Below are 27509 nucleotides of genomic sequence, written 5' to 3'. Positions count from 1 at the left end.
AGCTTGGAAGGGGCTCTGAGCAACCTGGTCTAGTGGAAGGTGTTCCTGCCTGTGTCAGGGAGTTGTAACTGGATGATATTTAAGGTCACCTTTGAATGCAAACCATTTTAGGACTGAACACTTACACACATACTGAGCTAACTGAAGACTCAGTGCCTGACATACAGCTGTTGTTGGTCGGCAGTCCAAAGCTCACGCACACTAGCCAAAGGTTTGCTCCAAAACTCAGGCACAAATGCCCACCAAGTTCTACTGATCCTGATGAGGGCTGGGCCTTGCTGCGCATGCTACAAGTAATAAATACACTGTTACCTCCCACAGGATCTCCCACAGGCAAAGTCAACCAGCAAGCTATGCTGAAGCGTTATAGAGACTGTAAAACATGCAGGTGTACTAGAGTTTCTTTCTATTTTCCAGCCACCGTTCCATAGCCTAACTGAACCCTCAAGATCTTCATCACACACGAACTTCAGTCAGCTAAGCCAAAATGCTAAAAACTGGGCACGTTTAGGAGAAGCAACATCCTCCTGAAGCACCACATCGGATGAAAACGCTTCTATGCCTGGGTCCCGCTGCCTGTATCGGCCACTGTCACAGGCTGTAGCCCCTCCCCAGGTCCAAAACCCCTTCGAGAGGTAATGCCTCAGGACGGCACCACAGCGCTGGCTCCATCACGTTCAGCAACACACACAGAGCCCATCCCGGGCACCGCGGACGCGTTTCCCTCCTACCGTGCGGCGGCTGCGTCCTGCCAGCTCCAGGCTGCGTAAGGCGGTGACAGCGCGGCCGTGGCCCCCGGGAAGGTGGAGAGGAACGGGAGAACACGGCCCCGGCCAGATTGCGCCACACGCGCCCCCTTAGTCACCGCGCCCGCACCGCCACGGCCCACGCAGCGATGCACCCCCACCGCAAGGCCACCACCAGTGGGCTTGAGCCGCTTCCACCCGCACGGTGCCCGGCCGGGCTGGCGGAAAAAGAACCGGCGAGGACAGAGCACCTGAGCGGCTGCGCCCCTCAGCCCAGCAACAACCCCAACACCACCCGGCACCCCTGAACTACCTGCCGCCGCGGAGCAGGAAGCCGCAAGTGCGCAGGCGCCAGCGGGCGGGGGTGGCCGCGCGCAGGCGCCGGGCCGGACTGTAGAGAGTGAGTGCGTGGGGTCTCTCAGCTGCTTTGGCGGCGGCGGGGAGAGTGTGCGGTTTGTGTACGGGTACCCCTAGGAGGAAGGTGATCACGGTCCAGGCTCCCCTTCAGTCTCCCTTGTTGTCGTCCGTCAGCCCCTCCGGCGGCGCACGGAGCGCAGCAGGCCTGAGCGGCAAGTGCTTCTCCGTTCGAAAGGGGGTTCTGCCTCTCAGGTAAAATGCAGAGAAATAAAATAGGTGATAAAACTTGTTGACAGTGTTTATAGGAAAGGGGTTGGAACAGGGTATGCGTGCTAAACATGGAGGAAGAAGAGGAAGATTACATGTCTGATTCATTTATTAAGTAGGTGGCTCTTTTTTTTTCTCCTCTTAAGTGATTGTAACCATGTTTTTAAGAGTGCTAATATTTGCTGGAGTTACTCTCAGACAGGATGTAAGGCCAGGTTTGCCCATGGTGAGGCGGGTGAAGGAAGGTATTCAGAAAGAAGAAAAGCAAAAAGAAGCCAACGAGAAGAACAGACAAAAGAGTATAAAAGAAGAAGAAAAACAGAGGCGTGACTTGGTGCTGAAAAGCGCCTTGGGCAGTGAGAACAAAGGCTTTGCTTTGCTCCAGAAGATGGGCTACAAGAGCGGCCAGCCCCTTGGCAAAAGCGGTAAGCTGTCACTGGAAGTGCGTGCCTATATTCAGGTGTACCTTCATGTTTTACAGACTGTAGGTGCTGCTTTATATTTAGACAGGGTGGATAAATGCCTCTCCAGGAACCCTAGTGTTGCTGAACTGTGAATGTGTTGTGGCAGAACAAAAGATAAATCTCCTAAAAAATGGTGTAGATTGAGAGATGAAAGGGAAACAGCAGTACTTGCCGTTCAGTAAATGCACTTCTATGTGTGCATGCCTACAGGAATTGTTTTAAGGATGTTTTCATGGTCTTGCAAAGCTAATAGTGTTCCACAAAAAGTCAACCCTTCCCTTTGAATTTATAGTTGGTTTCTGAAGAAATGGTGCACACTGGCCTACCCTTACGAAGCTTTAGTAGATGAAGTAAAATATAATGCATCAGTAACTGCTCTGCCAGTTCATTGTGTCTTTAGCAGATAATTGACAAATTAAGTGGCCTGAACAGATCCTTTTTGTTCTTCATCTTTGTCAAGTTGAGGGAATCTCTAATGAAAAATGCTACAGAAGCCTGTAACAAAGCGTCTTTACCACAGTTAAAGACTGTGATATACCTGTCAAGTCAAGGCCATTTTCTTTCAGTTGGGTAGTGTCCTGGAAAAGATTTATAGCAAACCGGCAGACAAGCCAAAAGAGAGAGGCAGCTCTAGGTCAGCTGGGCGATTTGTAATGCACTGAACATACATTGATTTGGCTTTTTTCAACTTCCAAGCAAAAAAAAACAAAACAAAACAACAAAAAAAAACCCCAAAAAAACCCCAAACAAACAAAAAAGCAAAGCAAACAAACAAAAAAACACAGGAAAATGTATATATTTAATGGTAAAAGCTGTTTGCCTGCTTGAGTATACTGCACAAGTCATAGTTTGAGAAAGACTTGATTTCTTAAATTAACCTGTTTTTTTCCGTCACAGGAGAAGGCATTGTTGAACCTATTCCTCTGAATATAAAAACAGGTTTGTGATATTTCTTAATTTACTTAGTTAAGTATTATTGCTTCTCAACTGCTTACATTCATGTTTTGAATTAACATAGGCAGAAGTGGGATTGGTCATGAAGAACTGAAAAAGAGAAAACCTGAAGAAAAACTGGAAAACTATAGACAAAAACTCCATATGAAAAAGCAAGCAAATGAACAAGCTGCAGATCAGTTCAGGTAAAATGATGTAACTGATGCTCCAAGCAATGCCTGAACTGGAATTCTTTTTATGCTTCAAGTTAGGTTATCCTTATAATGTGTTACTATTTTTCAATGTTTTGAGTGGGAAGTAAGAGTTGAAGTATATAGTATGTTTCTTAGTTTTAAAGCAAAAGCAGATGCACACTAAAAGCATGTGCTGCATCATTTATTTCTGTAGATGTTAATAACGCAAACAATATACACAGTAATTTAAGTCAGCTTTTCAAATCGGAGAACCATGTAATTTTTGTTAACAGGAGGGCCATAGCTAATCCTGAGCAGTGTTGCTACAGCAGTTTTTAAAACTATGATTAATTTTTTTAGGTTTTATTGTTTTTATTCTCCCAATTTCCTTGTTATATGTGGAGAAGGAAAGCCTAAGGAAGGCTGTATCTTCTGCGGATGTTTAGTGGACCACTTTTTTTGTATCTTAGGAAAACCTGATGAAGAAATAGTGTTCAATGTAGTGTGATCCAAAAAAAGCCAAGACATTCCCAAGAAATACTTGTGTGCTCTCACAAAAACAATGTCAGAGGGACTTCTTAACTTCAGTGTTGTCCTGGTCTGAGAGAATTAATAGGGCTAGAATCTTAGATTTTCTATTTTAGAAAAGCTATCAACTGTAATGTGTCTGAGTTTCTCTACCTGCTTATTTTATCCATCTACTTTTTCTTAACAGAATAAGATTCAAAAACAAACAAGAAGAACGTAAGATGGAAGGGGACCTCCGAAAAAGCCAGAGGGCCTGCCAGCAATTAGATATGCAAAAAGTGAGACTCTGGGGTTTTTAGGTTGGAAGGAAGGCTTATAGGTTAGACATACAGACTGCAAACAAAATAGTCAGTTCTTGGAAGTTCTCTAAAACTGTGAGGTAGATAGCCGAAAGTCTTCATGTTTGGCAACACTTCAGTCCTCTTAAAATATTTCAAAATACATGTTTGCACCATTAAGATATCTGAAGGTGTACACCAACCTCGTGGTGAGTTATGTGAGGACCTATGTTAATTTGCATTGTCAGAGCTCACCTGTTTTTGCTCCTACATCCTTCTGGTTACTTCTGAGCTGTTAACGTATCTTCCAGTAGCCAGTGTCAGGCCTCCTTAAATGACAGTGCTGTTTGCCTCAAGTGAGGGAACATCATCATCACAGAGTGGTTGACACTAAAAGGGAGAGACTCTAGAGATCACCTTGTCCAGCTGTCCCAGCTCAAGCAGGGTCACCTAAAGCATGCTGGCCAGGGCAGTGTCCAGACAGCTCTTGAGTATATCCAAGGATGGGGATCATCAAGAGAATCAGTAGATTCAGCAAAGACGGGTCTAAACAAAAATCAAATCCAAACCAAAGTACCTTTCACCTGTAAGGAGTCACACGTAAACTACTATAAATTTCTGACCATTGAAAATTCAGGTACTTTTCTTTTTTTTTTGGTCAGTTAACCTGTTAATACCACCCCACCTTTTAAAAAAAAAAAAAAAGATAAAAGTAAATAATCCTTCTTGCAGACTGTTCTGCTTAGTTTCCCCACTACAGTTTTAGTGATCCTTGGTTATAGAGGAAAGTTAAAATCTAACATCTCGCCTATGAAAACTGGTTTTATCCAGCATCTAACAAGAAAACCTGCAAAGGCAGATAATTTTCATTTAAATAATTTAAATCTTTTGTTATTTAAGGATATTGATGTTCCTAAGGAGACTTGGTACTGGCTAGAAGCCGAAGAGGAAGACAAAAACGATGAGGAAGACAAGGAAGATGAGTGCATAAGCTCAGACTTAAGTGTAAGCTCTGCAACTAAATTAATGGCTTGATTCAGACTTAAGTTTAATATTCCTTTAAAATGTGTGTATGTATACATATAAGTATGAAGGACATACGTATACAGGTCACTTTCCAAGCTGTAGTGAATGGCCTCTTTGCAATCTTAGAACAGTATTTTTTATAGCAGCTAGAGGATATAATACAAAATGCTAAGTCACTGATTTATTGCTGATTGGTTTTGAAGCTGGTCTTTGGAAAAAATAGCCTAGAATTTAAATTCTAAACATTTTTGTGTCTTTGCCAAGATATGCAAGACCATGTATATGATAAAGTTATTTTCTTTTGAGTTTTCATTTTGGGTGCCTCATCTCATGTCTTAGGCTGAATTTTAGTATCACTAAGGAATTTCTGAAAATGCTTCAGATGATCTCAAGAGGGACACTGGAAATCACATCTTTTGAGAACGAGATTACACAGCTGCTGTTAGCTGTATGTGTTTTATTTGTAGAGATTAGGTGTGAAAAATTACACCAAAAACATTGTATACTTGAAATAAGGTAGCTAGGTAATATTTTTAGCTCTTCAATGCAGGTTTCATAGCTAGAAACAAGGATGAGCAAACAACAGCCTTTAACTTTTCAGAGATTGTGAATTCCTGTGCAGTGTACTACAAATATGGGGAACTTCATGCCTTACTGAGCTACAGTATTGTGTAGCCTTTCCATAGAAAAGGGTTAAGCAGTCTGTTTTAGTAAAGGTAGTAGCTCAAACTGTTTGTGTCAGACCGAGATCATTGCATACCTGTACATATCCCTAGGTATCAGAAAAGCTGCGCATCCTGACTGCCTATTTGAGAGAACACCACTTTTACTGCATTTGGTGTGGCACAACCTATGAAGGTGAGAGTAAACCTGTTGTGTTTTACTTTGCTTATGCAGCTGGATTCAAATAGTAAAATATATCCTTCATGTTTCTCTTACCGGATGCTTTAAGCTTTACATAGCTAGTTTTCCTGCTGTTTTTTGCACAAAGCTCTGTACATTTTAATTATAAACCAATTTTTAGGTGTTCATGTGCATAAAAAAACCCCTCTTGAACAACCAACCACACAGGCTGTTATTTGATTTGGTATTTATATTAATTTGAGGGAAAAAATATAGATTAAAACCAGTACCATGCAAAGCTGTGAAAAGTTACAGGTGTTTCTGAAAGAGTTAGAACACTATCCCAATTCACTGCACCAACGAGGGTAGAATTTGTGTTGTTTTAGCAACTTTCCCCCATACCCTATCCCACTCTGAGCTGGAATTACTCACTTTTTCTCTGCTTATCCTGTAGACTCTGAAGATTTATCTTCAAACTGCCCTGGAGACAGTGCTGCAGATCATGACTAACCCGCTTCTAAAGGAAGAACCCCTAGATAAGTATGTATAGTTCATAATATCTTTTAGAAGGTATGGAGCTGTGCCATACTAAATAATTTATATCAAAGTACGCAGAAGGATAGTTGGCAGTTAAACTCACGTTTCTGAAGCATCTTACAGATTCTCTACTTGATGCATGAAGTAATAGGAATTAAAACTTTGCATTTATAGTTGAGCTACAATATTAGAGGCAGGTTAAGCCTTCCATGGTCTTTGTTTATTCCCCACCCAACTGAACAAGACCAGCTGATAATAAAATTTAGGTTTGAGTAAGGAATAAATACTATCTAGTTACTCCATTGTATAGTGTGTTAAACAGGATTTATTTTCCATCTTTACAAAGATAACTAAACATCACTTTCTTTTCTTTACAATCTTAGACCTGGTAGGGAAAAAAAGTTGTGAAACATTACAGAGACGTTATTTGAACCAACATTCTATGGCACATAAAGGTGTGTATTTTGCACAACTAAACGGAATCATAGAATAGTTAGGGTTGGAAAGGACCTTAAGGTCATCTAGTTCCAACCCTCCTGCCATGGGCAGGGACACCTCACTAAACCATGTCACCCAAGGCTCTGTCCAGCCTGGCCTTGAACACCACCAGGGATGGAGCATTCACAACTTCCTTGGGCAACCCATTCAAGTGCCTCACCACTCTCACAGTAAAGAACTTTCTCCTTATATCTAATGTAAACTTCCCCTGTTTAAGTTTGAACCTATCACCCCTTGTCCTACCACTACAGTCCCTAAAATAGTGCTAGATCATGTTGTTGGAGGATTTTTATATATAAAATATATAAAAATATATATAAAATATATTAAAATATATTTTAATAGACGTCTTATTTTTAGGGAACAGCAATTGCTACTGTAAACAGTCACTAATAGAAACGTACTGCTAAAATACACAAATACTAGAAAAAAGTATCAAAAAAATAGTGGGACAGGGTCAATATTACTGAACAGTAAAAAGGTAATGGTATTATGGGTGCTCTGTCCAAGAACTATAAAGTTTGGCATATACTGGTTTTCATATTGTAAGAGTAGTTGTATAGAAGTATAGAATCAGTAAGGTTTGACAAGATATTTAAGATCGAATACAATTGTATGTCAGTTAGATCCCAGTGCATGGAAAGGGAAGAGTGGAACTCCCAGATCTTGACTACAACAGAGAAATAGTAGTTGGTAGAGAATAGTAAAATGCTGTATGCATCCCAGCCAGGGATCAGGCTAGGGAAGCTAAAGCCCTGATAGAATTAAATCTGTCCAGGAACATCAACAGCAACAAGAAAAGCTTCTGTAGGTATGTTGATGATAAAACAAAGACTAGGGGAAATGTGGGCCCTCTCTGGAAGAAAACAGGAGACCTGGCTACCTGAGACATGGAGAAGGCTGAGGTGGGCAATGAAGTTTTTTACTCAGTCTTCACCAGCAAGAGCTCCATCCACACCACTCAAGTTGTAGAATGCAAAGGGCAAAGGCAGGGATGCCTTTGGGGAGAATGAAGAACCTGCTGCATGCAGTCAGGCTTGAGGCCGTCTAAAGAACCTGAAGATGCACAAGTCTGTGGGACCTGATGAGATGCATCCACAGGTCCTGAGGGAACCGGCAGATGAAGTTGCTAAGCCACTTGAGTTGGGTTGTTCAGCCTGGAGAAGGCTTTGTCAGGACCTCAGAGCAGCCTTCCAGTACCTAGAGGAAGCTTACAGGAATTCTGGAGAGAGACTTTTTACAAGGGCATGTAGGGACAAGACAAGGAATGGCTTTGACTGAGAGGGTAAATTCTGATTAGACATTAGGAAAAAATCCATTACTATAAGTGTGGCAAGAAACTGTAAAAGGTTGCCCAGAGGAGCTGTGGCTGACCCACCTCTGGCAGTGTTGAAGACCAGGTTGGACGGGGTTTGGAGCAACGTGTTCCAGTGGAAGATTTCCCTGCCTCTGTTGTAGGGGCGTTGGAACTAGATGATTGTTAAGGTCCCTTCCAACCCAAACCATTCTGTGATTGGGTATTTGTGATTCATGATAAGGCAAAAAACAAAAACCACTTCAACCTTTAGAAAAGGATGTAAATCAGATTCTTACTTAGCAATAAATACTTGCAGACCAGCAATAATTTCTGTAAGAATATAAAAAATACTGTGCGTTCATTTATATTATTCCTTCTAAGCAAGCACCCACTCAAAATCTAAGGCTTTTGGAAGTTTAAAGCAAATCTAAACTCTGTTACTGTTTTAAGTTCTAGAGCACTGAAGAAGTAGGTGTTCAACAGGAATGTAGAGCTGCTGTAAAGAACTGTTATAAAAGAAAAAACAACAAACTGAAATTCAGTGAATAACCCAACATCAATTTGTAGTATTTTCTCTACCAAAATTAGTCTTTGTATTAATGGGAGTATTCTAGTAATTATTAAAAGCATCACTGAACAAATCAGAAAGGTTTGAGTCACATACAAGACAGCACTTCTTCAATGTCAGTAGATAATCTCAACTGATAATGGATGCAACACGTGTTAAGAGCATGCATACAGTGATTTGTCACAGGCCAGTTAGCACCACCACAATTTAATCTTCTAGGAGACAAGGACTAGGTTACTTTATGTACTGTAGAATATAGTTCAGCTCATCCACAACCTGTGTTTCCAGGTAAAATCACAAGTGATTGCTTGCAGAAGTATGCTGCCCTGATCTGCAGCTGATGGGTGTGAATGGTGATACGACCCTGATGAGCTTCTCAATGGCAGGAAGGCAAAACACCAGGGAAAAGACATAACCCAAGTCTTGCTGTTGCTTCTGACGTGTACCAGTATTTCATCAGCTTCAAGAGACATCAAACTCTGGATTTAAGCACAGTCTAAAAGCTTTTTCAAAGGGCATTTACTGCGTATGAGTTCTAAATGGCTTGTCTTTATCAACAGACTTTAAAAGTTCAAGTATTTGAGATGCAGAGTATCTTCGTGAAGGGTCTCTTGAAAGCATCTTTTTGATTATGGGTGCCTGTATAAAGAAATAAATGTCAGTAAATTATTTTTAATTAGTAAATAAATCAATTGAAATAATGTATTAAAATCCCATACCTTTGTTGGAAATCGGTTGGTGAAGCTCTCTGGAAGTTCGCCATCTCTAACTTCACCCCATACCTGAGATTCATAAAAAAGAACAGGTTTAGGATGTTTTCATTTATTATATTTTGCTGTATGACTTTATGACTCATATAGGTTACTGAAGTAAATAGGAAAATGCAACTGTACAAAAAAGGTAGGGCTTCAAAAAGTCCTTTCTTTCCAAAAAGAAAGTAACTGAAAAGTTTGAAAAGTTTTTTACATCTAATTCTACCTTGGTTTTATGTTTGTCCCTTTTTAAGTTTAAAGTTTCACATGCTACAACAGTGTGTTTTTTGCAGCAGTCCTCTACCTCAGAACCATTATCCTTCTTAATGTAAAAGTAGTGGGTTTATAGCCTCTTACCACATTAAAAAAAAATAAAAAATAAATGCACAAACCAGTTTTTCTTTACTTTGGATTTTTCCTTAGGTTTCCTACTTTGGATGTTGCCATTAGCCAAGTAGGTTTGTTTCCTCCGTTTTACCTTCAGTACCACTTAGTGCTTTAGTTCAAAGCAGCTAACATTGAAAGCATTGCTAATTACATGCTGTCAACTTTTGCAGTTTCTATCCACGATGTAGCTTTCTAGGTAAACAGAGCAGTCCACATCATCCATTTGCTGTTAACTGGTATAATTTTTGTCTAAAGAAGATGACAGTCCTGTTACAGCGCACAGCTATGCATCCTGCATCATTAGCCAGTCTTACGAATGCTACAGCCTGGCTTAACAAGCCCTTATAACCAGTATCGGGTAAAACAAGAGCTCCCACAAACTTAGAGCTTTACCCCTACTCTTCAGCTTTAGGCCTGTGAGTCTTCCTGCTGGTGAGCATCAGCTGAACCAGTTACTTAGCTCATAATCATTAGCTTTGCTTTTGCACGATGTTCTTTGATCAGGGCTTGCCAGCAACATACAACAGAGTTTATCATGCTCCATTAAGGGAAATTGTTCCCTAAACTGATGGAGCAATTGAAGACCATCCTAGGACTTCCCATCCACCTGACTTCCCCATTTACCTGTAGACACAAGATTTTTATGCTTCAAAAGAAACAAGACTAAATAATTGGTCTTGACCTTTCACCTATAATGCCATGGAACTGTGAACACATTAGCATGGTCGGCTGTTAGCAGGAGCAAGATGGCTTAGAAAATGCTGCAAGGTAACTGAAGAGACCCAAGTTGAACCTGTGAGTCAAGCAGACACACTGGTATGGTTTTCTCGTGATGGCAAAAGGACCAAGCTAACTGTTCAAGAGCTTCTGGGTCCAACCATGTATGTATATCTCGCAATTACTTTTGATAACATCCTCAGCAGCTACATCACTGTCCTACAAATATGAAGGTTTGAGCATACAAGGCATTACACTCATAATGTGCAAAGTACCAAGAAAGAGCAAGAGACACATAAAAGATCCCTTTTCAAAAATAGCTTAAGTAACACTGGTTTTCTTTTTGAAGTAGCTTTTTTTTTTTTTTTTTTGCTAGACATTATTCTTTAGCATGCTCAGGCTTTAATGTGTTTGTTAATAACACATAAGTGAAATAAAACCAGTAGTATTTCTTGACTTTGGTTATTACATTTCAACAGATGTGTGAGGACTTACATGCCTTACAGAAATTAATCAAGGGGAAAATGTAAATAAAAACAGTGTTATAGATACACAGATTGCTTCTAGCGTGCCGTTAGCATGTGATCCCAGCAGCAAGGCAAAACAATGACAGCGAGTCTTCTTTTAAAGGTTACATACCTTCTCTTTCTCATGACAACTGAATGCCGAAAGAATCTCAAACCAAATTAGCCCCAGTGCATAAATATCTACTTCCTTTCCATATCTGTCCCCAAACTACAAAGACCAGAACAAGAACAATGCAGTCAAATCCAACTGGACAGCACTCTTAAAACAATTTTTGAAGACAGTAAGAAATTCCCACCCCAAGACTTCAGGACTGGCCCTACTTAATCTCCTCATCAGTCATTACCCCTTTCTCCTACAACTATTTTGTCACATTAATGCAAGAGCATTCCTCACAGCACACAGTGTCAGGACAGTAACAGAAAATCACCACACTTGCAGACAGCTTTCTCCAGAATGCTGTTATGCTCATATACAGTTATACCAGGGAACTTCAGGCAACCTTGTTTAATACCGAGATTAGGATCAAGAACATCCAATGCTGACTTTATAATGTAAATCTAGTTACAGAGACAGTAATATAGCAGGATAATTACCTGTTCTGGTGCCATATATGATTTTGTTCCTGTATTTTCAGTCAGATTCTCACATGTCACAGAAGTCACAAGACCAAAGTCACCTATTTTTATTTTATCTTCATCTGATATGAATATATTCTGAGGCTATATGTAAAAAATGAAAAATCACTATATGACCAAGGTTTATTGTCAGGCATAATCAGCCACAGAAGTGCTCCCCATAAAACGTGACAATTTTTCACAGAAATTAGCATTAAGAAATTGATGGGGTAGGAAGCAGGGAAAAAATACAATTCATTTTTAAAAACAGAAACTCAATTTAAAATAGTACATGACACAGTAACTGCAATGGTTTTTTTCCACTAGCTCAGTCATAACTATGCCATGCTTTAATGTTCTTGAAGTACGTTGTGCATATAACATTTCATATCCAGAAAAGTTTTTTAGTCTCCAGTCCTAGCCCTGGAATTTGATGCATGGGCAAAGCATTTAGGGTCATATTGAATTCCACTCAAATCCTAGTTTCTTCTAGGCACAGCAGCATTATCTGTACACAGACAATCACAGTGTTAAAGCTTACTACAGGCATCTCACAGTATCACTTCTAAGTTTCCATTGATCTTATTTTATATCAATATAAAGATTGTGCACTTGTAGAGACTGAAGTCCTATCCAAAAAGCAGCATTGAAATATTTGCCCATGTAATGAAAGAGCAACTAGAATATGTTGTTATCAAACATGGCATGTATTAGGATAGATAAACTACCCCTTTACAGTATGGCAAGAGCAAACCTCCTAGACTCAACTTTTTCACTTTCTTACTTCTAATTATTTTATGAGTAAAGTTAGTATTTATTTTTGTATTAGGCAGTCTGGTGACCCAGTAACACATAATACACTGAAAATGCCTGTTAACTGATGGCTGCAGATTTCTTTAACTACTGCATTCTGAGATCCTCCAGTTTACGTTCTGACTTGAGAATGAAGTCAAGCCAGTTGCTGAAAAGAGCAATTTCTAGCAATATCAGAAGAGGCACACTACTAGGTACATAACACACTAAAAGACTAGAACTATTTAACATTTTAGGGAATTCCAAAGAGTACTATTTTTATCTTTTTTATTGTTACCTATCCTACTTACCTTGAGGTCTCGATGAATTAAGCCTTTAGAATGAATGTATTCTACTCCTTCCAGTATTTGTAAAAATGTGGTTTGTGCCATTTCATGGTACTTTCGGTCCTGTCTATTCTTTTCAATCCAGTTTTCCAATGGCCCTTTTTCACATAATTCCATTTGAATGAAAAGACAGAGAATTTCTTTGTCTGACTTCTGCCTGCAAAAGGAAATTTTATACCATATTGAAATTGGCAAGATACAATTCCTCTCAAGCCATCAATGACTCTCAGGTTACTCTTCTTTAAAAAGTTTTGTTAATTACTGGGTTTGGAGTTCTCCAAGGTCTGCAAGCCCCTTGCTTTTGAAAAAGATTCTAGACCAGTTTGTACTAGATATAAATAAATAGAACTGCAAACGAAATGGTCCCTGGCTCAGTTGCTCCATACCCCTGGAATATCCCCAATGTTTTGCTTTCATCTGTTCACACCAAAAGGTTTCTGAATGTCCGAATTCTGGTTCATGTCATGTCTATACAGGAAGAAGTAGCACTGTCCTTGGCACACATCGTGCCCTCTAGCAACTGCTGCAAGTCCCTGGCAGGTATTCTCTGTTCTGCTCAACAAACACAGAATTAGCTTTCCTCTCCTACCCAAAATGTTCACATTCTTTCAAACTCTGTCCTTCTGAACACTGGAAATCTAGATGAAACATACTTGTCCACCTGACAGTCTCACACTTTTCAGTAGATATCCCTCACCATCAGCCCATAGGATAGGCTGGGGCTGGAGATGGTGAGGGGAAGGACAATACAAAGAGGAGACACCACGTTTTCCTACTTGCACTATGTAATTCAAATGTCCTGAAATAAAGCTGCCTGAGGTACTGAAAGAAGAAACATTAAATGGCTTGTGACCCTCTGCAGTTTTGAGGTCAAGTCACTAAGCGGAATTCCAGGCTGGGACCTCAGCTTTGAAGACTTTTTTTCTGTCTTTTACCTAGTAACTGTTCAATATAAAATGCACAACTGATACTGAGACTCCAACATATTAATCGTTAGGTTTTGATGAGACATTTCCCTCCATTTTATTCTTTATTTACTGACCACATTGGACAGATACCATGCCAAACATATTTTGAATCCATTAGTATTTCATGGCTTTAGGTAGAGGCTAGGCAACCTATTTGAACGGTACAAATTTACAGCTAGTGAAAAAAGCTTACCACAGAAGCTTTGAGAAGTTAATAATCTAACTTACAAGTAAAACTCTCACTGCTGTCTTCTCAGAAGTCTTAGTGTTGGAAGACTACCTCTAAATGAAAGACATTTCATTTTGTATTTCTGTTCTCAACAGCCAAAACCGTTTCAGGCATTATGGATAAAATGCTAACTTAGAAAAATCATTAAATCTATGAGAGCTACTGGCTGACCAGTACTGACTCAAAAAAGGAAATTTCTGATCAAGAATTTGGCAGCCTGTTGCCAGGCAAATTTTAGTTTCTGTTCTTAATTCTAGCCCCAGATTTTGAGTTCTGCATTCTTATACTCTTCTATAGATTCAGCAAATTTTGTATATTAAGAAAGAGGAGAAAGATAAAATTACATATCTTACTCATCAAGGAAAAGAAGATATAAATATGCTTAATTATATACAACCTGCTGCTGAAAAGGACTGTACCTTTTTCCTAGCAAGAAGTATGGAATTATGTGTATGCATTTATATTTGTGTAAGGATTTATAACCAATCACCGGCCTTTCCTTTTACAACACAAGATTCACTATAGCAAACAAGTTTGTAAGTGCAAACTACTATTTTGTCGTTACCTTGAGGCTGGAGAAGTTACATGGTCATACCCTGGCCAGCTATTGTAATACCGCACTATGTTTTTGTGGTCAAGTCTTGCAAGTTGTTTTACTTCACGCACATTCCTGTTTGGAGTGAGGGAGGAATCATTTCCCAATAAAAATATTAAATTAAGTTAAAGACATGATATAAAGTAGCAGCATACAAGTAGTTTTACGTTCCTTTAGAAAAAACCCACAAACGATAATATTCTCCTTCATTCAAATTCAAAATTATAATTACAAATTCTGTGGGGTTTCTTTCATCTTCTCGGTTATTCAAAGTAAAAAAAGTGGCTTAACCATATTAGAAATGAAAGCCCCACTCAAAAAAACCCTAAACAAAAAAAAAAAAAACAAAAAACAAAAACCCTCAAACAAACAAAAACAAAACCCCTGAAAAAAAGCAGATTGCTGCGGTGCATCATTACATCATGTAGCCAAACACAATGTAGCAAACACCCATGTTTTCTCATCACTGCTGTGAAGTTTGTTTACGTATACAGAAGTCAGTGGAAATACTCAGGAAGAATTCTTACTAAATTTGGCCTGTCCTTGTAACAGTGCCTATTAAAGTAAGTTCAAACCCATCAGCACATCAGTCTTTATTTGAAGAATCAGGAAAATGTTTTTTAGTGTAGTTCTCAGGATTGCAATACAAATGAAAAGAACAAGTATCTGTGAAGATCACAAGAATTTGATGGGCAGTTGAACAATGTAAGGGTCAAGGATCTCCAACTTGAAACTTTTTGTATAGATTAGGTAAAAGAAAATCAAGTTTTTCAGCCGCTGATAAAATACTCCACTAGGGACAGGTTACAGAAAACCACTTAAAAAAAAAAAAATTGGGATCATCCCTAGTAAGTAACAACACAGCATGAGAATAATGACTACATGGGTCATATATAAAGCATTTTCCAAGTAGAAACCACAAAATGTATTAGTTTCATTTTTCTCTATTTTCCCTAATCATCGTTGTTATGCATTACCAATGTGTAAACTTCCCATGGAACCTGTCAAAAGTAACAGTGCTGCTTTCAATGTTTTATTAATCAGCAGGTTTTCTTCAAACGTATTTTGCAGTATTAATAACCAGAGCACTACTGTGTTCAGGGAAGGCAGAACTTAACAAATCTACATCCTTACAGCTGCAACTGAAATTATTCCAGTGCATGCAAAAACAAACATGCTGTTTTCAGCTTCACCTAGAAATAAAGGATAGGTTTATCAGAAAGAACATGCAACTAATATTGAAAATTGATTACACACATACAGACTTATTAAAGAGACAAAACAAAGTACTAACATCTTGATTAAGGTTATCCTAAAATAAAAGCTAGAAATAAATATACAGTACATACTTTGTGAATTGAACTCGTTTGACTGCATAGGTCCTCTCATCAAGCTTTGCTGTTGCTTTGAAAACATTCCCAAAGCCACCTTCACCAATAGGTTCTATATTTTTAAAACTCTCAAGAAATCTTTAATAAAGAAATAAATAAATAAATACAAACATTTTAAAACTTTAAGCATACTTAATTTTAAATTTCCAAGATATAAAAATGACCCCGACAGGTCTACTGCATCAGCTGCAACATCATTCTACAGAGATCACTCAGCATTATACAGGTCTAAATCACAGTCTTGAAGATTAACAAAACAAATAAAAAGGGAACCTGACCTCTGAAAGGGTGTAGGGTAATCACTCTCACATCTTCACACAAGTGACCTTTGGGTGTAACCATCAAAGGACACTGCATGTCAGTTGCTATACTATAAACTGACATTTACAGAGGAAAAAGAAAAAATAGTATCTCAAATACCAATTAGCTTTTAAAGTTATTTTTACAGCCGTACTTTCCTACATTCTGTTAAAAAAAATGAATCCTCAAATCTAGATCACTACACACTGTGATTGTCATACAAATCTTAAAAAAAATTAAAGTCCTTCTTACCTTTTATTCACAGTGTATGGGCTTTCATTTTCCTCACTGGTATTTGTGTCCAAACCTGGCAAACTCTCATCTGACATCTTTTTTACCTCTTCCTTGTCTCTCGCATTATCAAAATTAGCTGCCAATTTTCTGTAACAAGGATAAAGCAAAACTTATAATAAGCCATTTTCCTAATATCTGGCAAAAGAAATGTACCTCCCAATAGTGCCAGTTCTTCACTAGATATAGAAACACTACAGTGGTTTGCAATACAGCTTATGGGAGATAACAGCCTAGAAACAGACACGTACCTTTGGGGTTTCAGAGCAGAACTTGGTGTGTTTCTCTAAATGAAAAAGAGAAAAAAAACAACACTCTAACTGAAATATCCTGGATATTTTAACTATATTTAGTTTAAAATATGTCTGAAAGTGTATCTAGGAATCGTCTATAAATGTGTTCATACCTTATATGTGCAATGTAATATGAATGAAGCCATATCTTAGCTCTAATTTTCAGATATGCTATGTATGACATTATCATACTCTTCCCACAGAAGAATACTAGCTTAGTTTGGCTCCCTTTCTTGGGAGTACTGCCCACTTGGTCAGCAGCACATAGATTGGGTCTAAAGCATAGAAGTAAGTGACTAACGGTTAACAGCACAAATGTCCTGAATATTCTTAGGGAAAAATCGCACATGTTTTCTAGTGATTAGTGGATAAAGGAACAAACTGATGCTACACTCTTTCAAGAAGCTTGCTCTATTCAGGGTCTAAAATGTAGTTATGAGGAAGACCACTTTCATACTATACCTGAGAAGGTGAAGGCTTTTCACATACTACCATGTTTTTCATTTTTTCTGCCAAATTTGCAGCTGAGTCTTTAAAGCAAATACTGTTGCTACTGAAAAATAAGCAACTAGGTTTACATGAAAGTAAAACAAAGAAAATGATTGCCACAATTAATCTTTAATTAAAAGATTAATTAATTAATTTAAAAGGCATAAACCCCCCATAGATTCTAAAATCAAAACCTGGAAAATCATTAACAATTGTGATGGATTTAAAGTACAAAACTTTATGCTGGAAAGCTAATAAAACAACATTTTGTAATATAATCCTCTATTTCTATGATCTGATATCATATCTATATGATACATATTTTATGATCTCCTTTAAATAAATAGGTTAGACACAGATGTTTACGTCAGGACAGCACAGCCACCTCTAGCATTATATGTCAGGACAGCACAGCCACCTCTAGCATTATACATACTTGCTTGGTTTAGAATCCCACAAAGAACATAAAAGAAGTGGTAGTGGCACTGCAGTTAAATTAACTGCTGAACTCAAAAGGCTTGACCTAGGGTTTCCAAATCACAAATGAAACTTTCTGCAGGTTCATTGTCTTTCACTAAGCAAATTTTCCCCTTGTATATGGGGAATGGAAGAAAACAAGCAAAAACCCCATATCTCACAAAAAAACCTCACACAAAAACAGAGAAGAAAGCAGAATGTGAGGCACAGGAAAAGTACTTGAATTGTATGATACTGAGTTGACAAGAGTATCATAATAGAAAAATGTGTTAAAATTGGCATGCAATAATGCCATTATAACAATGATGTATTCTGTTTATATCACCATAAAATTGCTTCTGAAAAAACTCACAGCAAAAAGTAAATATTATCAGAAAGCTCTACAATTATAAGCTAACCCATAAGGACTCAGATAAAATTGCACAAGTATAACAGATTTTTCTCTGGCATGTAAGAAGTTCAAGTCAAATGGCTTTATTCTGCAATAAAGAAACTAACACAGATTTTATTAATAACCAGAACACATGACCCTCTAAGATTAGTAAATACATTTTGTTATCACACTATCAGTGAACCCAACTTACTCCAAGTCAGACTGAGTTGACACTTGGTGGGAATCACTATTGTCGCTAAATGTAGAGTTGCTGTTAGATGTTTCATTTCCCATCTGAAAAACAGAAACAAAAACACAAAAAAAAAAAAAAAGTTTAACAAAATCATGTAAAAAATCCCATTAAAAGAGGGGAGAGGGAAGATTACAAGATCCTAAGTGGAAGCTGTTAGCTGCACTGAAGATTCAAAGCCCTGCAGAAGAAAGTCATCTGCCTAACTTCCACCCAGAGGAGTGGAACACTGGGCCCTGTCATAGACAGCAATTTTCCCACTCATATTTAGACTATATAGGCATATTTATATATTTAGACTACATAGATATAGGCTGGAGTCTTGGATCTGTTAAGAACCAGGATAAAAGTAACAGTTATAAATAGCAAATGTTTTTACAGCACATGCAATTGCCTGCATGGAAAACAAGAATTATGAAGGCTTTAGTATGTGTAATCAGCAGAACAGAAAATTTGAGTCTGTACAAAAAGACATTTAACATCTTAGGTGTGAAAACCCTGTAAAACCTGGATTACTAAATCAGGGTTCACTAAAAAAACCTAATTCTAAATACTTAGTAGAGGTTCTTCCTCTTCCCCCCTCCATGTCTTAAGAGCATAAATGTAACATTAAAAGCAACACCTACCATTGTTACAGGCCATAAGCAAACAAAAAGGTTTATGTGTCAATGATACCAAACTTTCTTTTATATTTTTTTTTCCTTTAATTTGGGAGTACTGGGCGTTTACTACTTTTTGCTGGTTACATTTTGTTTGTTACACACACATCACTGGTAATTAATAAAAATTCAAACCAAGCCAAAACGTCCAATACCCCAATTTTAGAGTAACAGCTACAGAGGTTCTTTTTAAGTAGGAAATTTCAGACTTCAAGGAAAATCCAAAGACCCATGAGCTCACAACACAGGAAAATATTAAGAAAGCATCCTAGAGTTTTAATAGGCTATTAATTCCATGGTTAACTTAAAAGAGTTCTTTCCTCCACCATACTGCTTTCGTTCCCTTTAACCTACATTTAAGTTAGTTCCTATGTACTGTTCTCTGCATTTCAGAAGTGGGTTTAGATCACTATTAGGATTCTGATGATTTTTTGCACATATGAAAATACGACCACCAGCATAAAGACAAGAGCTCTGCTGTCCACGGGCAGGTGTTAGTAATTGTTTTACTAGACTGTGCCTTGGAATACAACAGAAGGAAAGCCCTGTCGGTTCCCACTCCCCCTTTTGCCTTTCTCGCATTTCACAGTACATTTTTGACCCAACAGAAGGCAGCAAGAGATTTATTTCCTTAGCCAGTAGGCTCAACAGCAGTTCACACAGGAAACACCCAGTACATTAGAGCAGTCAGAATTCAGAGTCTTTTCATACATGTGCATCCTTGACTGACAACATATCAGACCCTCTTCTGAAATGCACAGAGATAACGACTGTGAGATTTCTTTTTTTTAATCCAGCAACTGAATATAAAAACACAACAAAAATTTTATCTACAGAATCCCGTAGCCCAGAAAACCCACCAAATATGGATTGTTTTTCCCTTAAGTGGAATCCATGGAATGTGATTTTAAATACAATGAGGAAATATGTCCAAAGATTACAGATACAAGAATTAACTCCCATTTTAAGGTTAAATATAGCACATACTGTAATAGCGCCTTCCTCAACTAGCTTCTCAAATGCTTGTTTTGCAGCAGCTTGTTTTGCAGCAGCTAGAGAAGGTCCAGTGCCATTTCCATACACATAACCGCTAATTGTACATCGACAAGAAAACCTGGAAAACACAACAAGGATTAACATCTTATATCCCATACAACAAGTCTTAGTTTAATGATTTTAAAGACTACGGTCAATTGACATCATAGAATGGAAATCCAAAACATAAATCTTCAGGACAATATTTCCAATGCACACTTAATCTAATTAATAAAGGCAGATAACTATTTTGACAGGACTTCTAGTTAACCAATTTTCAGAGAGTGAATATTTAGCACTTTTTAAGATTGAATTCCTCAAAGCATCATCATTTGCACCCACAGTCACAAAGTATCTGCAGTTTAGGTTTTAAAATGGTTGATTTTGCAGGGGAATAGAGAAGTTTTCCAGCAGATACTGTCAAGAATTAAAATACATAGATATTCTTTATCATCCCTCAGCTGTCATTAACTGGAATGTTTCTGTGACTCACTGACTGCTATACATATGGAAGGAGACACAAACAGGCTCTCCTTGGCACTTGGTTCCTACAGGTCTCCAAGATACATGCCGAGAGATACACAAAGGTGCCAGAGCTACAACTGAGAGAACTGACAATTTGTCTACAAAGACTACCATTTTATCATCATGCCATCTCTTTCACCAGCTTAACAGACTCAGTCCTCTTAGCCTCTCATACCACGTCCTCCAACTACTTGACCACCCTAATGGCCTTCCACTGGATTCTCTCCAGACTATCTCCGAATTATTATTGCATTTCTATAGATTCATCTAATGCTACTCAGGATAACTAATGGTAGTGTGTCATAGTGTTATACAATACAAAGAAATATTAAAAGCAAGTACAAAGACAAAAGTACATCTTACACAGGAGCATGGGCATCTCCAGTACGTGTGTTAGGATAATCAACTCTTTGCAAGGTCCTTTGTGAATACATATTTAATTGGCTGACATAGTCACCGGACTGTACAGGTAATAATGTCATCTGCGTTGTTGATAATTCTGCAGCTTGGGTATTTGAAGGACTCTCTAGCTATAAAATAAACAAAATAGGTAACTTAAAAACTTAAGCTTAATTAATAGCTGAAGATAAACAATGCACAAGATCTAACATAGCTGCAAAGTTTGTCAGCATTTCGAAATATTTTCAAGGAATCCCAAGTTTGCATTAACCGAGTCCCTTGTGGCAAAGGGCAGTTACCCCAGCCCAGAATTACTACTTTGGGTTTACAAACAAATGTAAATTCTGTTTTTCTAGTATTGCACCAAAACAAAACAAATAAAACAAACAAAAAAAAAAAAAAAAAAAAACAAAAAAACAGCCAATGCTGCCTTCTGAGTTTTTTTCACATTTTTTAAACCCTGACAAAAAAAAAAAAAAGGATGGCAGCAGGATGATGCTGCTGCCGCCATTAGTAAGGGCTGCACATGCCTCTGTGCATGTACAAGAGGGGAAAGCAGGACTTTTCAGCTGTCCCATGATTAGGCAGCATTGATAATACATTAGCAAATATGCAGCAGTTGTGTTAAAGTAATGGTGGCGATGCAATAGAAAGCATATGGAAACAGGTAAGGAGAGATTTCAGTCAAAAGGTGCTAACAAGCATTCAGAGTCAAAAAGAAACATAAAGAATGGCTACCAACAATACATGTGATGGAAAACAGATGAGCAAAATTCAAACCTAAACTAAATCAAGGAAGGATAAAGAGTGTAGAATAAGCTATACCATAAAGAATATAATGACAAAGATGTGTCAGGTTAAGTGAAAGTAAGCAATTTTATGAGTTTTATGAGATAGGCAACAGGCATACTGAACAATGCCCTGCAAATGTTTTCAAGACATCAAATTACTGAACAGCTGTCAAGATGAAAAAGGAACACTGTTCATTCTGGGTGTACCAAGGCAGCTTAAGAAAGGTGAATACATTTCCTCAACCTCCTATAACAGCAGAGAAGGAAACATTCTCGATATTATGTACCAACACTGTAGTAGAACAGTAAGAAAAATAGTTCTGTTTAAAGTAAAGCACTGAATAAGACAGAACAACTTCAATAATTAGAAACTCTCCCATGACTAATTTCAGAGATTTATCTTCAATTTTTACTCTGGGAAAAAAAAAAAAAAATCCTATAGTTTACTCACCCGTTTCTCAATAATTTCCCAGGTCTTTTTTGCTGCAATTGCTTTTGCTTCCTTCTTATTTTTACCAGTGCCTGTACCATATTTTTTACCATTTATCTTAACCGCAACTGTGAACCTGCAATGAAGGAAACTTTTCTAAAACATTGTAACATTTTGTCTCACATATACATTATAACATTCTCAAATTCAACTTTCTTATTATCTACAAAGATAACTGTGAAAGTATTCCTTACAGCAGCTTTCCAGTATCTGAAGGGGGCCTATAAGGATGCTGGGGAAGGACTCTTCATTAGGGAGTGTAGTGATAGGACAAGGAGTAACAGGTTAGAACTTAAACAGGGGAAATGCATTTAAGGAAGAAGTTCTTTACTGTAAGGGTGGTGAGTCACTGGAATGGGTTGCCAAGTAAACTGTAAATGCTCCATCCCTGGCAGTGTTCAAGGCCAGGTTGGACAGAGCCTTGGGTGGCATGGTTTGGTGTGAGGTGTCCCTGCCCATGTCAGGGGGGTTGGAACGAGATGAACTTAAGGTCCTTTCCAACCCTAACTATTCTATGGTTCTATGATTTAAGTATTCATGTGTTAGCCAACCAAGCACTAGGAAAGAGCACCACAAGGGCACTGGAGGAGGTTTACAGCACTCATTACTGTAGCCTGACACTGTAAGGTGTACTGCTTGGAACAGACCAAGTTATCCAGCATGTTCCTGCATACCACTGTCCCATTTCACATCATTTACAGGTACAAGAGAGTGGATGGAACTGCACTTGTGAATGTAGCAGAGTACACTGAAAAAAAAAATAAAAAGTGCAATAAATGGGAAAAATCAGTAAATTTTAAATGTGTGTGAATTTTCTTAGTCCCATGCCATCACTTTTGAAGTATGCAGATGTAGCTGTGTAACCACAGCTGCGGCCATTACTATGACGAGGATTTTCCCCATGCAGCTCATGCAATTAAAAAAAAAAATATGAAAAATTAAGATAACTAACATTTGACACCCAGATAATAATTTATTTTGGGACTATGGTCAGGTCTAAGAATAAGTCAGCAGAAACAGTGCGACTGGCAAGAAGGAAGACATTGGAAAAAACAATTATTAGCATGAGGCATGTCTACATGCAAACTAGCAAAAACAAAAAATAAAGAAATCACACAAGGAAACATGATAGATCTTGAGTATCTGTGATCTCTGGCCAGGGAAAAAATAGCAAAACACTATGTCTGTGTTAAAGAAATAACATTCTGTCACCTGTAATTGTCTCTTCAAGTAAAAGCAAAGCACCTTAAGCAAAAGACCCTTTTCTTGTAATAGATGTTCAAAAACTGACTACACATAAAACATGCTGGTACCATAAAACATGCTGGTACCCAATCAATTGATATAGGCCTGACTTTATAGTTAGAAACTAGCAATATAACTCACAAATAATTTCTCAGCTTTGTAAAACTAAATAAACAAAGCATTTAACTTAGCATAGATCATAAACTGAAACATTTGCTGCCAGCTATCCCACCTCCTGACAGATTTTGTGGCAGATGCATAACATGCCTATAGTATAGTTACTTACATTATAGATACAGGTGCATTGCTGTTGCTTTCCAAAAAATGGAGAATCCGTTTTCTCCTCAAACTCTATCACAACACCCTCTTCACCCACCTACCACTCACTTTATGGTTCCAACCAGCTCTCCCACCACACATGCGCTTCCAGTAAGTTAACTTCTATGACTTCATGTTTTATCTACTTCATTTGTTGCAGGAAGAGTCCTGATGGTTACTGAGGTGCATAGTGAACTTACACAGGATCATGAGATGGGCCAGTCATGCTGACATCAGCATAAACCAGGGTAAATTTCTGCTTTTGACAGTAATGGTTGATCTTCTCCATACACTCACGTTCCATTTTGATACGATCTCTGCTAGGTTCTGCAAAGCAACATTCAAAAGTATGTCTGTGCCTCCTGGCATAGCAGGGAGACCACCCTTAACCCTGCGAGACAACTGCTGTGATATCAAATAGAAAACTGGTACCAGTAACATAAAAGTCACAGAAAATTAATTCCAATCTCTAATTCAAGTGATTGATCAGGAACTGGTTTTGAAGACACATTGCTTGGAAAAACAGTTTTAGAAAGCAGAGAAAAGAACCTGGAGACTTCTTAGCATATTTCTCAGTAGGAAAATGCTGAATTATTCACCAAATACTATGAAAAAATCCCAGTCAGTCAAGTTTCTTCAGACAGAACTAGGACCGATTCCTTCAGAGGGAGAACCAAGAGGCGTTTGAACATACCGTTTGAAGCCGCGATGAGCGCCAGGCCCAGCGACACGCACTACAGATGAAGCCGCACACCCGGCACCGGCGCGGAGAAGCGCAGGCGCTGGAGCCGTGGCGCGGGCAGCCTGCCCCTCCGGAGCGGCCAGATTCTCTTTTCCCCGATCCGCTACTCCCGAGCAGCAGCAGGCGCCCCGGAGCCGGCGCGATGCGGTGCTGTGCGGTGCGGCAGGACCGGCGGCTGGCACGCACCGCCCCTGTTTCGTTTCCCGCAGCAGCTTCCGCCCAGCTGAAACGAAACCGAAAGCTCGGGAAGCGGTTCCGGATCCCTGGTGCGGTACGTGGGGAGGCGGGCTGGACTGCGGGTTGAACAGGCGACTTCTCCAAGATATGTCACACGCTGGTAGCACCTCCCCTCCCGCGTTGCTCCCCGACTGTTACTTCCTTCTGCTACGCACAATACAAGGCAGCTACGGTAATAGCATATACGGTATGTATTTCCCTGCCCATGGCAGGGTGGTGGAACTAGATGCTCTTTAAGGTCTGTTCCAACCCAAACCACTCTATGATTCTATATAGCTCAGCTATATGGACATAGGAGAGTAGCACTGCACACAGCTTTTCACAAATACATCTGAACATTTGTTTATTTCTTTTTTTAAGTAGCCCTCTTCCCTCCTGGACTAGATGGTCAACACTCATATCCCTTACAGAGTATTCAATAGCTTCCCAAAGAAATGAGTTCCAACCCATAGATAGGGCACATAGCAGAAAGCATTTCCTTTTACACATTTTAAATTTTCAATTCACAGAATCATCATAGTATTATAAAATGGTTTGGGTTGGAAGGGATCTTAAAAGATCACCCTGTTGCAACCCTTCTGCAAGGGGCAGGGACAGCTTCCACTGGACTGGGTTGTTCTAAGCCCTGTCCAACCTGGCCTTGAACACTACCAGGGATGGGGCAGCCACAGCTGCTCTGAGCAACTTGTTCCAGTGTTTCACCACCCTCACAGTAAAGAATTTTGTCCCAATATCTAATCTAAATCTCCCCTCTTTCAGTTTAAAACCATTCCCTCCTACTCTGTCACTACACACCATTGCAAAAAGTCCCGCTCCAGATTTCTTGAAGGCTCTGAGCAACCTGGTCTGGTGCAAGATGCCCCTGCCCATGGCAGGGGGCTTGCAACTAGATGATCTTTAAGGTATCTTCCAACCCAAACCATTCTATGATGATCCTATGACTTCTTTCTTGTTAAAACACACCTACAGCAATTCCATAATTCTATATATGGACCTCACTTAAAGATACTAAATGCCATTCTTACATTATCATTTCTAGACCGTGCAATACACCTCATGTTGTAACTTGGCTCCTACTTCTGTTTCTGATCACCATTCTTTTCCTGTCTCTGAGCTTCCATGAGGCATTTTTGGCCTCTAGTGAGCCTGCAGAAAGAACAGTTGGAAAGTACTGTGCATGTGAAGTGTACAATTGCAGAGACCACGCTGACAGAAAAAGCTGCCATGAGTGGCCTTGTTTGCTAGCCATGGGGTTTATACAAATACACCACGGCAAACGGCTGGCTGAAGTTAAAACAGCCTGGCAGTAACTTCTACAAGGATACAGGAAAGCATATTTTATAATTCCTGTCCTACTCTGAAGTGAGCATAAGTTTTCTGTGTACTGTCAGTTAATGAAGTGAAAATAAAATCATAAAAATAAGTTTTACATATAAATCACAGCTTAACTACTTAAATACCATATCTGAAAGCTTCTAGTAAACTTGCACATACACAACATAAATATATCTTTTAAGACATTTATTTTCAAATTCTGATCTCTGACAAAGTGTCAAAGAAAGCACAAAGATTACATTTATGGAAGTGTAGCTTTTCTGGAATGCACACACAGGATCCACTGCTCACTGACAGGAACGCAGGGCTGTCTGAAACAGACATCATCTTAAGTGAAGAGAGCCCTAGAAATTCAGCTATTTTTAGTCATTCTTCTGTGTAAATTCTGAAAAACAGTAATTCAGCAGAGGCACATGAAATCCACGTGCCTAACACCTTTTCCAGGTTATCAAACAGCACATTCTACTACAAGTCAGGAAGAACAATTTTATTAAAATCCCGATTTCCTCAACTAGGGGATTATTATCCAGGCGTTTCTTCTCAGAATCCCTCCCTCTCCTTAAATACCCGGCTTCTCTAGTTCTACTTGCCACACATCAATCTCTTTGTCATGATTCTTTTGCCCTTAGGTGTGACCCAACATCTTTTATCACAGAAGGAGATTGCTATCAAAGGTGCAGTTTCCAGAACTGGAAGTGGCCTGGAGTGAACTTCCAGTTTCTCTGGCAAGATAGTTTCCTCCAGCTTTGCGAATTGCATTTAATTATTAACGTTCAATCGCCATTAGCAGTATTGAACAGAAATCAAATCAACTAAACATAAGTTATTGCCAAAGGCCAATAGGAATATTACTTGAGCAACCAAGCTTGCCGTTTAGCTTCACTCTGGGAAAAACGATTTGTCCCGTAGCAGCAGCTGACCCGCACACCTGTAACATTCGCTCTGCGGAGCCTTCCAGCCCGTTGCCCCGGTCAACGCCCTCGCATGGCGCTGGGGGTGGCAGAAACAGGAAGAAAAGATCAAACCTTAAACAACCCCAAACCCCGTCCACAAACGCAGAACCGGCACCAGCAGGGCGGCCCGCACACCGCCAGTCTCCACACACCCTCTCTTGCTCATCCCCCCTCCTCAAAAAGCGGCCGCCTCCTCCTGCCCGGAGCAGCCGCCGCACGGCCGGAGACGGAAACGGAGACGGAAACGGAGACGGCACTGCGGCTCCCGGAGCGCGGAACCCCACCCGCAGCCCTCCTCCCAAGCCCGCCACGCCACACCACCCCTCCCAGCAGCGCCCCGCGCTTAAACACAGAGGGACGGACCAACCACCACCCCGCCCGCCGCCTCATGGGGCGAGGCCCAGTGCCAGCGTGGTGGGCGGGGCATAGGCGGGGCATAGGCGGGGCATAG

General features: G+C 39.4%; 3 protein-coding genes across 10 annotated transcripts in view; 1 reads left to right on the top strand and 2 right to left on the bottom strand.

The window, feature by feature from the left end:
• HEATR5B (HEAT repeat containing 5B) overlaps positions 1-1256 on the bottom strand; it is a 60347-nt gene extending 59091 nt beyond the window's left edge. For 2 of the 4 annotated variants that reach the window (XM_065680078.1, XM_065680079.1), the window contains exon 1: positions 732-1030. The gene's annotated coding sequence lies outside the window, so the exon portion shown is untranslated. Of the gene's footprint in view, positions 1-731 lie in introns of all 4 variants that reach the window. The other 2 variants (XM_065680080.1, XM_065680077.1) reach the window with 2 other exon arrangements.
• On the top strand, positions 1244-9693 carry GPATCH11 (G-patch domain containing 11). 3 transcript variants are annotated; one of them, XM_065680086.1, is made up of 10 exons: positions 1244-1315; positions 1400-1485; positions 1569-1795; positions 2732-2773; positions 2853-2973; positions 3677-3767; positions 4668-4772; positions 5570-5651; positions 6091-6176; positions 8825-9693. In XM_065680086.1, the coding sequence occupies exons 2-9, from the start codon at positions 1442-1444 to the stop codon at positions 6144-6146; spliced, it is 768 nt and encodes a 255-aa protein (XP_065536158.1). In that variant the 5' UTR covers positions 1244-1315; positions 1400-1441; the 3' UTR covers positions 6147-6176; positions 8825-9693. The 3 variants fall into 3 exon arrangements, with proteins under 3 accessions (XP_065536158.1, XP_065536157.1, XP_065536159.1); XM_065680085.1 differs by having other exon boundaries at positions 1263-1485; XM_065680087.1 differs by lacking the exon at positions 1400-1485 and having other exon boundaries at positions 1274-1355.
• Positions 6476-27324, bottom strand: EIF2AK2 (eukaryotic translation initiation factor 2 alpha kinase 2). 3 transcript variants are annotated; one of them, XM_065680081.1, is made up of 17 exons: positions 27211-27324; positions 26958-27095; positions 24486-24756; positions 22190-22304; positions 20912-21078; positions 19976-20102; positions 18291-18373; positions 17203-17308; positions 16699-16733; positions 16409-16537; positions 15815-15934; positions 14436-14540; positions 12638-12830; positions 11514-11639; positions 11032-11127; positions 9256-9318; positions 6476-9175 (listed from the first exon to the last, which is right to left on the bottom strand). In XM_065680081.1, the coding sequence occupies exons 2-17, from the start codon at positions 27040-27042 to the stop codon at positions 9056-9058; spliced, it is 1941 nt and encodes a 646-aa protein (XP_065536153.1). In that variant the 5' UTR covers positions 27043-27095; positions 27211-27324; the 3' UTR covers positions 6476-9055. The 3 variants fall into 3 exon arrangements, with proteins under 3 accessions (XP_065536153.1, XP_065536154.1, XP_065536155.1); XM_065680082.1 differs by lacking the exons at positions 26958-27095; positions 27211-27324 and adding an exon at positions 23992-24118 and having other exon boundaries at positions 24486-24575; XM_065680083.1 differs by lacking the exons at positions 26958-27095; positions 27211-27324 and adding an exon at positions 23992-24118 and having other exon boundaries at positions 17203-17293; positions 24486-24575.
• Positions 27325-27509: the final 185 nt, after the last annotated feature.

This window comes from Lathamus discolor, chromosome 5 (assembly GCF_037157495.1).
Source record: "Lathamus discolor isolate bLatDis1 chromosome 5, bLatDis1.hap1, whole genome shotgun sequence".
Taxonomy (NCBI): Eukaryota; Metazoa; Chordata; class Aves; order Psittaciformes; family Psittacidae; genus Lathamus; species Lathamus discolor.
The sequence above is the reverse complement of the archived record's forward strand: the minus strand, read 5'-3'. Positions and strand labels throughout refer to the sequence as shown.